Below are 13,509 nucleotides of genomic sequence, written 5' to 3'. Positions count from 1 at the left end.
CTGAATGAAAACTACCTGCAGATATTTTCTGCTTGACATGTCTTTTGATTTAAGGCATGTTTAAACACTCAAGTTCAGAAACAAAGTGAAGTCTTTTTTTTTTTATCTTCTCAGTAGTCCAGAAAACAGAAAATGTAATTATTGACACTGCTCCCAATGGGAATAATACAGCATTGTGCCAAAACTGCCCATTTGAGGAAAAACCCAGACTCCAAGAAGTAAGCTGAGGGACTAGGGAGGTGTTAGCAGATCTCACTCTAGGCTGTGCCAGGTCAATACTTGCTTCTGGAAGCAATGAGTATCCAGGCAGACCACAGCCTCCAGAGGACACTGAGAGTAGTTCTGGGGGTTGAAATGCATCCCCCAGAGAGAAATTAATTAAAGTAAATCATAGTATTTCCCACTCTGAAACCACACCACTTTGCACTCAGGAAAGATCCGACCTTACACTTGTTTGGTTTGGGTGGGATTTTAAAGCTTCTCACTTAGTGTTCTGGAAAAATCATTTCCATTTAAATCTTTGCAAACCTCACAACTCTTCCTGTGCCTGCTCACCTAAGTTACCAACCAATCCATAGAAAATTTCAAAGAGGAGAGCAGTCCTTAATTAAGAGATTCCTCTTGGGAGGATGTCAGCACAAATGACAAACTGCAAAACTTATGAAACAACAGCTCTTGCAATGTTTACAGATGAATTTGGCACCTTTCTGGATCCTGGGGACTAACAGCACCCACAGAAAAGCAGAGCAGGACCTAACAAACCAGGTGCTCAGATCAGCCCCTGGGCTGTTGGAGTAACCAACAAGTTACTGCAAGTTACTGCAAGTGCAGGTCCCAGAACTTGCAGTCAGATGCAGGTTGATGCAGGTGAAAATGGAATTTCCAGTCTGCTGGCACAGCCACATTGTCTGCATCACATTGTTCTGCTCTGGACCTACAGAAATCATGAGATTCAGATTCCTCATGGCCCCTTCCACACTTGCACCTCCTGTGTCTTTCGGAATTCAGAAGCCAACTGGAACTGGAGATGCCATGCACTGGTGTCTTTGTGCTCATTACTGTGTGTTGTTACCAGTTTGTGTTTTTTATACTGGTCTGTCTAGGTGAGACATTTCATGTAAACTCATTTAGAATTCAAGTTCTCTAATGACAAGCATGGATGTGGAATGTGGACTCAGTCCTACTGTACAGTACCAACCTGCATTGCTTCTGGACAAATACTGGCAAAAAAAAAAAAAAGCACAGCTATAGGATTAGACTTGATGACTTTTATGTCTGATGCCTTGAACTCCTTGTTTGCCATTTGATAAGGAAATTTACGCAAACCTTTATCTGTTTGGGTGCTGGAAGGTTCAACCATTTCGGGACAAAAAGAGTAACACATAAAAAACAAATAATATCAAATTCATTTTTGGCAAGGACAGTCAAATTTTGTAATCTTCTTCAGACCAAATGGCAATCTACAGATGCCAGCTTTATGGTTAATGTTTTACAGCCACGGATAGTAAAGGCTATATAAGCAAATGCTTTCCATACAATCTTCCTAGCATTTCTGAGCAACTCAGCCCACGCCATAATCAGCAACCATGAAGTGGGTAACATTAATTTCATTAATTTTTCTCTTTAGTTCTGCTGCATCCAGAAATCTGCAAAGAGTTGCTCGAGGCACAGGTAAGAAAGGAGTGATTTGTTGGCTTTGCACTCTTTGTTAGATCAATGTAATGCTTTACTGGCAGAATGAAATGGCAGCCTGATCCAAAGAGAACAGGAAAAAATTGGTTGAAGAAAAAAAAACTAAACTAAGAAGTGATGAGGAAATGTGTGGAATACTCCAGAAAGCTTAAATGTCTGGGTAAGTTGAGGGACCCCCCTCTGCAGCATCAGAGCAGTACCTGGGCAGAGGTTGGTTATTCAGGTTCTGTTGCTTCACAGCAGAGATGCAAGGTGCTTCTGGAGGTGGTGTCTTTGGAATGGGAGTTGGCAAGCAGCCTCCTTACCAAGTAAAGGCAGTGGTTTTCACACAAATAGGTCAAAAATCTACATCTAGTTTAGGCTATAAGGAGGCTCACTGAAAACTCCTCATGGCATTTCTCCCTGTGTTGTACAACTCTAGACATTAGTCAAGCAGATATTTCTGCAGGCAGTCCTAGAAATTTTTCCCCTGATACTTTTTATTTTTCTTTGAAACAAAATAATGACATTTAACAAAACTGAGTTTTCAGGAGCTAATGGGAGATGCCAGTGGACAGCAGCAAAACCCCTTTAAATTACAATTTTCTGCACTGGAACCCTTTTATTGAGGCAGGCAGATTCTGTTAACAAAAAGAATTACTTCATATTTTCTAAATACTCCTGAGTGATATTATAGAACAAAATGATTGCCTCATCTGGCTCATTCTTTAGTGTGGCCAAATGCCTCAGCTTCTTTTGGGAAATTCTTACCCAGAGAGAGGTATAGCTACAACCTGTGTTACTGCCATCAGGACCAAGTGAAGGCATTTATCTGCTTCCCATGGAGAGCACAGATGATACACACTGGATGGAACAAGAATATAAAGCTGTCAAACTAATAATTTTGTGCTCAAAAAGAGAAAATTCTGCTTAGAGTTGCTCTAATCAAACTGCAGCTGCAATCCTTTGTTTGTTGTGTAGACATATGTTGGTTCCACAAAACACACATTTGCTAACCCTTAATAGTAAGCTACAGCAGTGACTTTTAGTATTTGAATTAAGTATGTGCTTCCAGAGGAAAGTATTGTAATAGAATCCTAGAAATCGGGTTCCTTTAGAAAGAAGGAGAGGAAAAGTGAGGCATTTGCAGACCAGTCCCAGAGTGGTGATGAGACAGCAGAGGTGAAGGTGGCCTGAGCAAGCTTCAGGTTGAAGTTCCTGGGAAAGCAATACAGGTTGTCCAGGAGAGGATCCAGAGGGGGGATTCTACAGCAGGCTCTGTCTCAAAGCAATGATACCACTTCTGAAGCTTAAAGGTTGAGGGGATGCTGACCATTCCTGAGCAGCTGTCCCAAGGTAACCAGAAGGTATGGTCTGGGGGCTCCAGGACAGCCTCTGGCACTCAGCATCATTGCTCTCTTTGTTTGTCTTCCCAGAACACAAGAGTGAGATTGCCCACCGGTACAAGGACTTGAAGGAAGAGACATTTAAGGCAGTGTAAGTCAATGCTCACCTTGCATTTCCTGATTGTGTTTCATCTCTGCTGATACTGGACAAGAAAGAGAAACTCAAACAGACAGTATGAGCTAGTGAAGTGTGTGTCTCATGTCTCACTGAGGCATGGCACTGAGTTAAGGCTTCCTGCTGGTATGCAAAGCCTACAAACTGGACCTGCCAAAGTCAGGATGACTCTCTTGTTCTCTGGGAGAACAATTCCCTGCAACCCATCAGAGAAAACTTGTGTTCCTTGTGTGAAAAGAATTAGGGATGAGTAATACAGGTTGGAGAGGAGTTGTGCTGCACTGACATACTGAAACCAACAACACACAAACAAAAAACCAGAAACAAAATCAAAACCACAAAAAAAACCCCAAAACCCATTAGAGGTTTTCTAAGACAATTCAATTATTTTCTTTTGAAACTGGTTTTGGGAGTGGCAGAGGGCCCTGACAGGAACATAACTACTTCTGAAAGAAGGCAGCCTGAAGATTGTAATTTGTAACAATGGCAAAAACCAGCTTAGTTTATGGCAATTACAAACATGCTGGTAAAAGTGGCAGAACACTCAGGTCACAATCTTTTCTGTTTTCTTCCTAATGTATTACTCAAGACTTTATTTCTTGGGAATTAAGGTTAAAAACATGTTTCAGAAAGGAGGTGAGAAAAGATACAGGACCAGTACTGTGCTCTACATGGTGCACTTGAAGTCATCTAAACAATCATCAACCCAGAAGTACCTTCAGAAATACTGACCACTGTTTCTTATCCCCATCTTCCCAAATGTGCTTGGTGTTTCAGCACCCTGATCACATTTGCCCAGTACCTCCAGAGATGTTCTTATGAAGGACTGTCCAAGCTGGTGAAGAATGTTGTTGACCTGGCACAGAAGTGTGTGGCCAACGAGGATGCTCCTGAGTGCTCAAAATCACTGGTAGGCAGAAAATGCTTTGATGTTGTGTTTGTCTTCATTGCTCTGATTTCAGCACTGAAACAACTTGGTTTGGTCAAGTTCTGAAACTTTGCCTTTCAGAGGTGCTGAAGTGATCTGTGCAGCCATAGATGGGAGCCCAAATGCCATACTTTGGCACATGAAGTTTAGCATTGCCTAGAAATAAACATCAGCATGTAGTACAAATACCTCAGCTGTAAATTACAGGTCTCATTCTAGGTATTAAAGGGACCAAAGTTTCAGACTGGGGGGACTTGAAAAGGTGTGTGTGCTCATGTAAGGTACTGTAAGAAGTTTAAAAAACCCTCTAACATCAGGTAAGATTTGCAGGTATACAAGATCCCTGGGTGTTCAGCAGGTTCAGCCTGGCCCTTCAGAAAGTTAGGTGCTTGTTTTCCTTGAAAGCTCCAACATTTGGGCCAAATGAGATGACTACAGCAGATCTCCCTAAAGGTTTCCCAGGCTGATCATGAAGGAGAACATTGAGTCCTGTTTCAGTTCCCCTGAAAATTCAGTTTAGTCAGATTGTAAGAGGAGTTCACTGCCTTGCACAAAATACTTTTAATTACAATGTTTTTTCAATAAAGCATTGTAAAATTTTTTACATTGGACCACATGAAAACATAAGGTATATTGGGCCTTATGAAAGTGTGTTGAAAACAGTGGATTATTCTGATTTATGGTCTCAATCTTATCCAGTAAAATGTATTTCATTTTCAGCCTGGGTTTTCTTTTAGAGACAAGTAGAATGTATATTACATTTTCTACAAACCATCATTCTGACCCTCAGCATCTCCCATGCAGCCCTCCATTTTCCTGGATGAAATCTGCCAAGTGGAAAAGCTCCGTGACTCCTATGGTGCAATGGCTGACTGCTGTGGGAAGGCTGACCCTGACAGAAACCAGTGTTTCCTCTCATTTAAAGTTCCCCAGCCAGACTTTGTTCAGCCATACCAAAGACCTGCTGCTGATCAGATCTGCAAGGAGTACCAGGACAACAGGGTCTCCCTCCTGGGACAGTAAGGACAATGCCCATTCTGTACTGCTCAGGTGTTTAGCTGTGCAGCAGAGGGATTCCCAAGCCAGACAGACTGCATGGACATGCAGAACATTTGAAAAAAGTTGCAGATGTTCAGCTTCATCTATAAAACAGTTGCTCAATCATTAAACATCCAAAACTCCTATCACATTTTTTCTTTCCATGCTGGAGCAGGTTTTTCCACTCAAAAATGGGATTTTTATATTTTATAGATCTTGAGGGACTTCCCCCCCCCCCCCCAGAAAACCCAAAACCCCTGAAAAATCACTGTTTCTAATATTGATTTTAATAGCTTACTTCCTCCAGTTTCCCACTACCCCCTTTGTCATTAGGATGAAGAAAAATAACACTAAAATTAATAAAAACTGACAGTAAGATCTTGGTGGAATAACAACAAATTAATTGATCACACTCAAGGTCAGAATTTTCAGGTATCTGACAACCTATTTTAAAAATGCAAATGTACAAACTAGGTGGCTGACCATACAAGGAGTTCCTCTTTCTGTCCTTGCTCTTGAGGTCCTGCTTTGGAAACTGAGGTTTAGCAGAACATATACCAGTGGCAGGTATTACATTAGGAAAAGGTTACATTTCTAACCTAGAAATAGAAGTTACAGAAGCTGATAGTGATTTAAGGCCATTTGCTGTGGTCACTGGAAGATGTAATTTATGTTTTCTTTTTCCTTGCAGTTTCATCTATAGTGTTGGAAGAAGGAACCCCTTCCTGTATGCCCCAACCATCCTCAGCCTTGCTGCTGATTATGAACATGCACTTCAAGTCTGCTGCAAGGAGAATGATGTCAGTGCTTGCTTGGATGAGAAGGTACATCACATTTTTGACTGTGGATGAAAACTAAGCAACTGGTCCACTATGTAAAGGTCTCTTCTGGTCTTAGCAGCACTTCTTTTTGCAGTGCAAAGTGACTTTAAAGGGCTAATGCTTATAATGCTAAAATTGTGCTTTCCCAAGCTGCCTTTCAGTAAGCATTTGTACACAGCTTCACAGAAACTAGGATGGTAAAAAAAAATAAATAGTATTTTGGTATTTTAAGAGACCAAAGCAAATAATCAAACTGTAGATCATTAAGCTTGCCTTTTTGTTGCTTTCCTCACACATCATCAGGCAGCTGTTGTGCAGGTGCACTGAGTCCAGGTACTGTGTAGCACCTGGGCATCTGTGGTAACCTGTCAGGAGAGGTGTGAGCACCCAAAGGCCATATCCAGCCTCCAGGTTTGCCCAAGCAAATGGAGGAGGAAGACTGAGAAAGGGGTAGAATCTTCCTGTTCATACAAATCTGTGAAGGGATATCTTTGTAGGGAAAGTTGTATGGAGAGCCAGGGTTAATCATGTGCTATCCCTGTGGGTCCATAGCAGATGGCTCCCACACAGCTTCCCTTTTTTGGGAGCTGTAGCCAAGATTTCATGTTAAGCTTGTGAATGGCATGAGCCAAACTTTCCCTTTGTCTCAAACTCAGTCCTGGTGACTTCTGTGTAATCACTGCAGTGCTACAAAAGCCAGCTTGCCCTCTTTGGAAGCCCCAGGGTTTCTATGAAATGGAAGTATTTTGTGGAGAGCAGCATGTCTGTGGAGCTGCCCCTGGCCATAAAGCATGGTGTATAGACCAGGAATAAAATGCTGACTCCAAACTGGTTAGGACTGCCTAAGGAATTTTCACTTTCCTTCAGGGCTAGCTGGACCAGAACCTGCCATGACTCTCAAGGGGGAGTTTCAGATTTGCTTTTTTCTCAATCTATTAGATATGATCAGCTTAATCTGACAATGTGAATCCTGTTACTGTAGGCAACTGCCATTAAAGAAAAAGCCAAGAAAGCCAGTATGAAGCACCAATATTCTTGTGGAATCCTCAAAAAGTTTGGTGAGAGAACCTTCAAAGCAGAGTAAGTTCCAGTCTGTTTTTTCTTTAAAAAAGGCTGAAACTAGCCAAGAGGGAAACATCAGTTTATATAACTCACTGCTATGTGCTGAGAGTGAAAACTGCACCCCTGGTACTTCCTAACATACTTTTGCCTGAGGACCATTGTCCAACAGAATAAAGATCAGTGGGTTGGTTTTTCAGCACTAGGCCAAAAGCAATTTCTCTGCCTATTTATCTAAGTGTAGAATTCAATTCTGATCAGGTTTCTGTGTCAAGACTGAGCACAAAGGGGAACCAGAGTGTCCCAGGCTGATAGAGAGTAGAAGTAAGATCAGATCAGAGTTACAGAGAAATAAAACCATCTCTAAAACAAATGTGGAAGATGAAGAGTTAACTGGGACGTCACTCAGAACAAGAGAGTTCAGTTCATTTAATCTACATTTTTGCCAGAGCTGTACCCCATTCCAGCTGCTCTCAGGCTGTGGCTCACACCCTAACAGTGCCAGGATCACCTTGCTGGGTGTAGTCAGCTCTGATGTGAAGGGTTAATGAGGACTGTACACGTCTGTGCTTAGGCTAGAGGTGCTTTACAGTCTCTCAGGAGCAGTGGGGAATTCCAGGGTGTGATCCTTACATAGACAGCTCGGATCTAGCAGACCAATCACAAGCTTGTTTCTATCTTAAAGGAGCACTGTGGGTTACCAGTGCAGGTGTCAAAATCCTTTTTTTCTATCCACCAGAAATTAGATGAGAACAATGAATGAATATTTACTTGAAGCAATGCTCATCTACAGTATCATAAATGTTAGTGACTTGCAAGTTCAACACAGAGCTTTAAAACAAGTGTATTTTATTTTCTTTCCTCCTAGCAAACTTGTTAAAGTGAGCCAGAAATATCCCAAGGCTCCATTCTCAGAGGTGACTAAAATCCTAGGTGATATTACTGGTATCTACGAAGAGTGCTGTGATGGGGACATGGTAGAGTGCATGGATGACAGGGTAAGCTAAATATTTTTCAAAAATATTTATATACTTGAAAAATGTTTAGGAAGACACTAATTTGTGCAGCTCTTCATTCACAGTCCAGGAAACTTCTACTCAACACTGCTAGGAGGTTCCTCAGCCACTGAAAATCTCCTGACCAGCTCAGCTGTGTGTGACAGGACCTGCATTTTGGATCAGTTCCAGGTCCAGCCCTTTATGATCAAGAGGGCAAGGAGTTACTTACCCTGTAGCATGTGTTTGGTTGAAACCAAACCATTTCTCAGAGGTTGTTTGATGAGATTTACTCCAGATAAGTCATAAACAAAAGAAAGAGTCAAAAAGGTTACAAACTGTGGCTGTCCTGTTGTGTGTACTGCCACCAGACCAGCTTTGCTGTACTGCCAGTGACTCCAGAGAACAGCTTGCATGGGATGATGCTGTGCAACAGGGACATGACTGAAATAGTGCCTGCATGGCTGGAACTCAGACACACTTTTTAAACCAGTTGGTGTCCAGTCCTGGCTTTGTGAAGCCACACAAACCTGGCCTTTCAGGGTTTTTTCATGTTTTGTCCTCTATCAGAGCTGTGCACCTAAAAGGATGGACAAGATCAATCAGCCATCCTTCTGACAAGCCACTCTCAGCCTTCCCTTGGCTTTCCAGAGTTTATCTTCCCTCAGTTTCTGAGATCAGAGAGGGAACCACATGCTTCCCTGCACCTTGTGCTCAACATGCATAGGACATGTCTGCCCCTCTGGTTATTTCTCTATAAAGACAGCATTTCTTTACTCATGTGCTAAGGTGATAGCTTAACTGAATTAAAAGAGTTGAAAAAGAGAGAGCAGATGAATTCATCTCTTTAAATTATTATTTCACAGCTTTTCTGATAACATTTCAATTTTACAGGCAGAGCTTATGAGCTATATTTGCTCTAAACAAGATGTTTTCTCAAGTAAAATCAAAGAGTGCTGTGAGAAGCCAGTTGTGGAACAAAGCCAGTGCATTATTGAGTCAGACATGGATGACAAACCTGAAGACCTCCCTTCACTAGCTGAAAAATACATACAAGATAAGGAAGTGTGCAAGAGCTTTGAGAGAGACCATGATGGATTCTTGTCAGAGTAAGTGGTGCCAACAGCATGCATGCTTTATTTGAACAGTCTTTTCTAGACTGTGGTCTTTTGCACTGCTGGAAGAACTGTCCTCTTGGACATTTCAGGTGCAAAAGGAGAAAAGATGACCACATGGAAATCTGATGTTACTAACACAGCTTCAGCTCTAGTTTCTCATTGATGCTTTGTGACTGTTTCTGTTCAGCACTGTCCAACTTAAATCTGAATTTACCTGTGCCTTTTTTTACATGAGGGCTTTGTGCATGGCCACATAGATGATCTGCTTACATAGTATTCTCTCCTGGGAAACTCCTCTGTTCCTCTCACAATTGCCTTGCTGACAGACAACAGAGCAACCTAAAAATCCTACTAAAACAAACAAAACAGCATTCCAAGTTCATTGTCCACCTAATCCGATCTCACCTGAGAATTGTCATTGTCAGAGAAGAAAGCAGCACATTATTTAGTGCTCTAACTCTCTCTCTTGTCTCTTCCAGGTTTCTCTATGAATACTCACGCAGACACCCCGAGTTCTCCTCACAGCTGATCCTGAGAATTGCTAAGGGTTATGAAAACCTCCTGGAAAAGTGCTGCAAAACAGACAACCCTGCTGAGTGCTACGGAAATGCTGTAGGTGCAAAGCTTTGTCTGCAGAGAACCAGAATGCTTGGCTGATACTCATCATGAAACACTTGTGTGGATAAGCTCCTACAGAAGAGCAGAGTTTTGAGACTAATCCCCAGGGAAATGAGTGTTCTGATGAGATGGAGCAGTCCAGGGCCCATGACTAGGACAGGTTTCTCAGATCAGAGTAGCTTCAGCAGTCATCTTCCAGTCACAGTTGTCCTATACTTGAAAAATATTCACCCCGTTTAAGCAAACAAACAAAAACCCCCATTAATTAATTTAAATCACATTTCAAACATCTTGCTGCCTTCTAAGCAGGACTTCTGTTAGAACTTGAGGCTTGCATGTGAATGGAGTCCTCTTTGTGCCATCCAGGCTGCACAAAAAATTAGTATCTTAAAGCTCGTAAGGTTCAGAGGAGGTCAAAAGGGATATTGGATGACTGTTACCAGGATGTCCCTCTCTTATCTCACTAATAAATTTATATTTGTTTGCAGCAAGAGGAACTGAACAAACACATCCAAGAGACTCAGGATGTTGTCAAGACAAACTGTGAGCTGCTGAACACCCACGGCGAGGCAGACTTCCTCAAAGCGTGAGTGCTTCCTGGTAAATCCTGTTGGGTCTAAGCAGTGATCCTGCCTGCCCTGGGGAAAGCTATTTTCACTTCTATTTTCACCTCAGCTGTCTGTCTCAGTAAAGCATTCTCCCAGTGTCAACAGAATATCATTTTTATACAACTTTTTCAGGATTCTGATCCGCTACACCAAGAAAATGCCTCAGGTATCAACTGATACCTTGGTTGAAATTGGGAAGAAAATGACAGCTGTTGGTACTAAATGCTGCCAGCTCCCTGAGGACAGGCGCCTCCCTTGCTCTGAAGGATATGTGAGTACATGTGTTATTCTCTCTAATTCTCTTGGAGATTTGAGAAAAGAAGAAAAATTTTGAGAACAAAAGTCATAAGTTCTGGTGATGTAATAACCTCACAATGACTTTTGTGAACCCCAAGCTAAGCACTTACCTAACAGAACTGGAAATCTGTTCATTTCTAATGGGTGTGAGAACCTAAATAATTGTCTGAGGGTAGCTTGTGAAAATTTCAGCTAAAACTTCTTTCTCCCTCAGAAATCAAAAGTCAGTTGATCGAGTGTGCAGCAGACTGTACCTGGAAAAGCTGAACAGTCTGTTAAGACAGAGTGGACAGACAGGCTGCAGATTAAGAAATGCCCAACTCTAGGAATATGTTTTCATTTCAGATTTTCAGACCATGCCATTTCTGAGCAGGTGTTTAGATCCAACAGCTTCCACTGCCTGCTATGCTGCAGTGACACAGCCATCACCTTTCTGTGCCTGTGGGAAGGTGTCACTCACATCTGTTCCTCCATCCCTTCTCCTTTCAGCTCAGCATTGTCATTCAGGACATGTGCAGGAGACAGGAGACCACTCCTATCAATGACAACGTTTCACACTGCTGCAGTGACTCCTACTCTAACAGGAGACCCTGTTTCACTAGCATGGGAGTAGATGCCAAATATGTGCCCCCAGCATTTAACCCTGACATGTTCAACTTCGACGAAACACTGTGCACTGCTTCTCCTGCTGAACGGGAATCAGGGCAGATGAAGTAAGCTAAAGGAAATACCTTGTAGAAAAAACCTTGTAGTGTAAGCCTTCAGTGGGGGGCAGGAGGCAGAAGGAAGCTACAAGCTCCTTGTTTTGTCATCTGGTTGGAACTTCACCAGTGACAGAGGAAAAACCAGGTGGAACTCTGTGTTTGTACTGAGCTGGTCAGCACATAACATCATATAGTCTGGAAGAGGCAAAGCAGGGTATTCAAATAAAATCAGTGTCTTAGGTGAGCAGTTTCATGTAGTTCCACTGCCCGTGCAAGCCTTAAGATGTATTTAATTAAGTGAAGACAGGATGTTTCATTAAGTTTTTTCCCCAGTTATAATCAGGGTAACAAAAGGCAAACAGACAGTTGTGGGATTTTAGAGTCTGTGCCTATTTGACTCCAAGGCATGCCAAAAAACCCTCATACATGAGCTGTACCTGCACAGACTGATGTATTTTCAGTTGGGAAGTCATCCTACAACAGGTAGCACTGACTGTTGTTTGTTTTCAGACTGCTTGTCAACCTCATTAAGCGCAAGCCCCAGATGACAGAAGAACAAATCAAGACAATTGCTGATGGTTTCTCTGCCATGGTAGACAAGTGCTGCAAGGAATCAGATGTTGGGTCATGCCTTGGGGAAGAGGTATTTTATATCTCCTTTAAAAAAAAATCAAAACAAAACAAAAAACACACCAGGAAACTCTATGAAACCACGCACAATCAAAGTGGTTCTGTGGCCATTTTTCCCTGTGCCTTTACAATAATTCTGTCTGCAGAGCATAACATACATCTTGCCTGTACAGATCATAGTCACAGATTATAGTCATTGAACAATTTAATGCAAAAAGGTTGTCTGGAGGCAATGCACTCCAGTCATCTGCTCAGAACACTGCTAAATTTTATTTTAGACCAGGTTCTTCATAGCCTTGTCCAAAAGAGTTGACTATCTACAAGTCATAGTTGAAAAATATGTATGTGTAGAATTTTAACTGTGTCTCTACCATATATAAGGTTCCTTTTGTGCTACAGATTCTTACAGAACTCTGAAAGTTTACCAGTAAAGAGTACATCTAGTACTCTTCAGTGTCAGAGATGCTTAGAAAATGCTGCTATATTGGCAGGAGGGGTCCAGCTGGTACTCTCCTCTGAGCAGTCTCTTCATTTTTTTCAAACTCATCGACTACAAATACATTCCTCCATTTAACAGTTATTTGTCTCTGAAATAGCCAAGGAGGTTTAGCTGTAGCCCTACTGCTGAGCAAGAGCAAAGCATTTAAAGGAAGTAGAAAAGACAGCAACCTGATTATCATTTCAGACCTAGACCTCTTACTAACACCTTCAACTGCTTAATGATTGAATGCCTTTTTATTTAGAATTGAAGTATTGCATATTAGGGAAACTTAGGAAAAAATTGTCTCTAGTTCCCTCTGGACATTTGTTTTCTACCTTTGGAAAAGTGGAAAATACCCAGCACACTGGGTATTCTATCACAGCACATATTCTAGGGTTAGGAAGTACCTTTATCTCTCAAACCACCACACAGACACAAGTTTATAAAAGTACCTGCTCCAGCACTACAAACTTTGCTCCCTTGCTTTGTCTCTCATGGCTGTTTTTATTCCTTTTTCTAGGGTGCAAACCTAATTGTCCAGAGCAGAGCCACATTAGGAATTGGTGCATGATACATGGTAGGTAACAGCAATAATTCATTTATGCCCCTCTCTTCCACCCACCTAGCTCCTTCAGCTCACAAACTCAGCTTCCCTTTGAACACCACACGTTTGCTTTTTCTAATGGGTGGTTTGCCCTCTGTCACTACATACCATACTGACAGTTGAAGTACTGTTACTGTGCTGCCATTATATAAAATATCCTTTTTGTCTCTCCCAATCTAGGTTGGCACTGAGAAAAACATGAAGAAAAATACTTCTTTGTAACTTCTCCCACCCATTACCTTTTTTCCTTTGGTACTGAATGAGTATTTCATAAATCTTCAGTGTTTCTGCTTTTCCAGAAACATTTCAATTCTATTACTTTGAAAAAAAAAAAATGAAAAAAAATAAAAGCTTTATAAATCTGCATCTGTCCTTGTCTGCTGGTGACTACCACAAGGCAAAGCTCTGCAGTCTTC

General features: G+C 41.7%; 1 protein-coding gene across 1 annotated transcript; it reads left to right on the top strand.

The window, feature by feature from the left end:
• Positions 1–1,542: 1,542 nt before the first annotated feature.
• ALB (albumin) lies at positions 1,543–13,083 on the top strand. The gene is made up of 14 exons (XM_008497404.2): positions 1,543–1,671; positions 3,108–3,168; positions 3,970–4,102; positions 4,925–5,139; positions 5,850–5,982; positions 6,962–7,059; positions 7,907–8,036; positions 8,928–9,142; positions 9,631–9,763; positions 10,258–10,355; positions 10,510–10,648; positions 11,164–11,387; positions 11,889–12,021; positions 13,010–13,083. Exons 1-14 carry the CDS (start codon positions 1,587–1,589, stop codon positions 13,058–13,060), a joined length of 1,848 nt encoding a protein of 615 aa, XP_008495626.2. The 5' UTR covers positions 1,543–1,586; the 3' UTR covers positions 13,061–13,083.
• The last annotated feature ends 426 nt before the right edge of the window (positions 13,084–13,509 follow it).

Source organism: Calypte anna, chromosome 4A (assembly GCF_003957555.1).
Source record: "Calypte anna isolate BGI_N300 chromosome 4A, bCalAnn1_v1.p, whole genome shotgun sequence".
Classification (NCBI taxonomy): Eukaryota; Metazoa; Chordata; class Aves; order Apodiformes; family Trochilidae; genus Calypte; species Calypte anna.
This window is presented reverse-complemented; position numbering and strand designations above follow the sequence as displayed.

Coding starts and splice junctions, on each gene's coding strand:
- ALB (XM_008497404.2), top strand. CDS start 1,587: ATGAAGTGGGTAACATTAATTTCATTAATTTTTCTCTTTAGTTCTGCT. Junction 1,672..3,107: donor AAGAGTTGCTCGAGGCACAG/GTAAGAAAGGAG, acceptor TTGTCTTCCCAG/AACACAAGAGTGAGATTGCC. Junction 10,649..11,163: donor TCCCTTGCTCTGAAGGATAT/GTGAGTACATGT, acceptor TTCTCCTTTCAG/CTCAGCATTGTCATTCAGGA.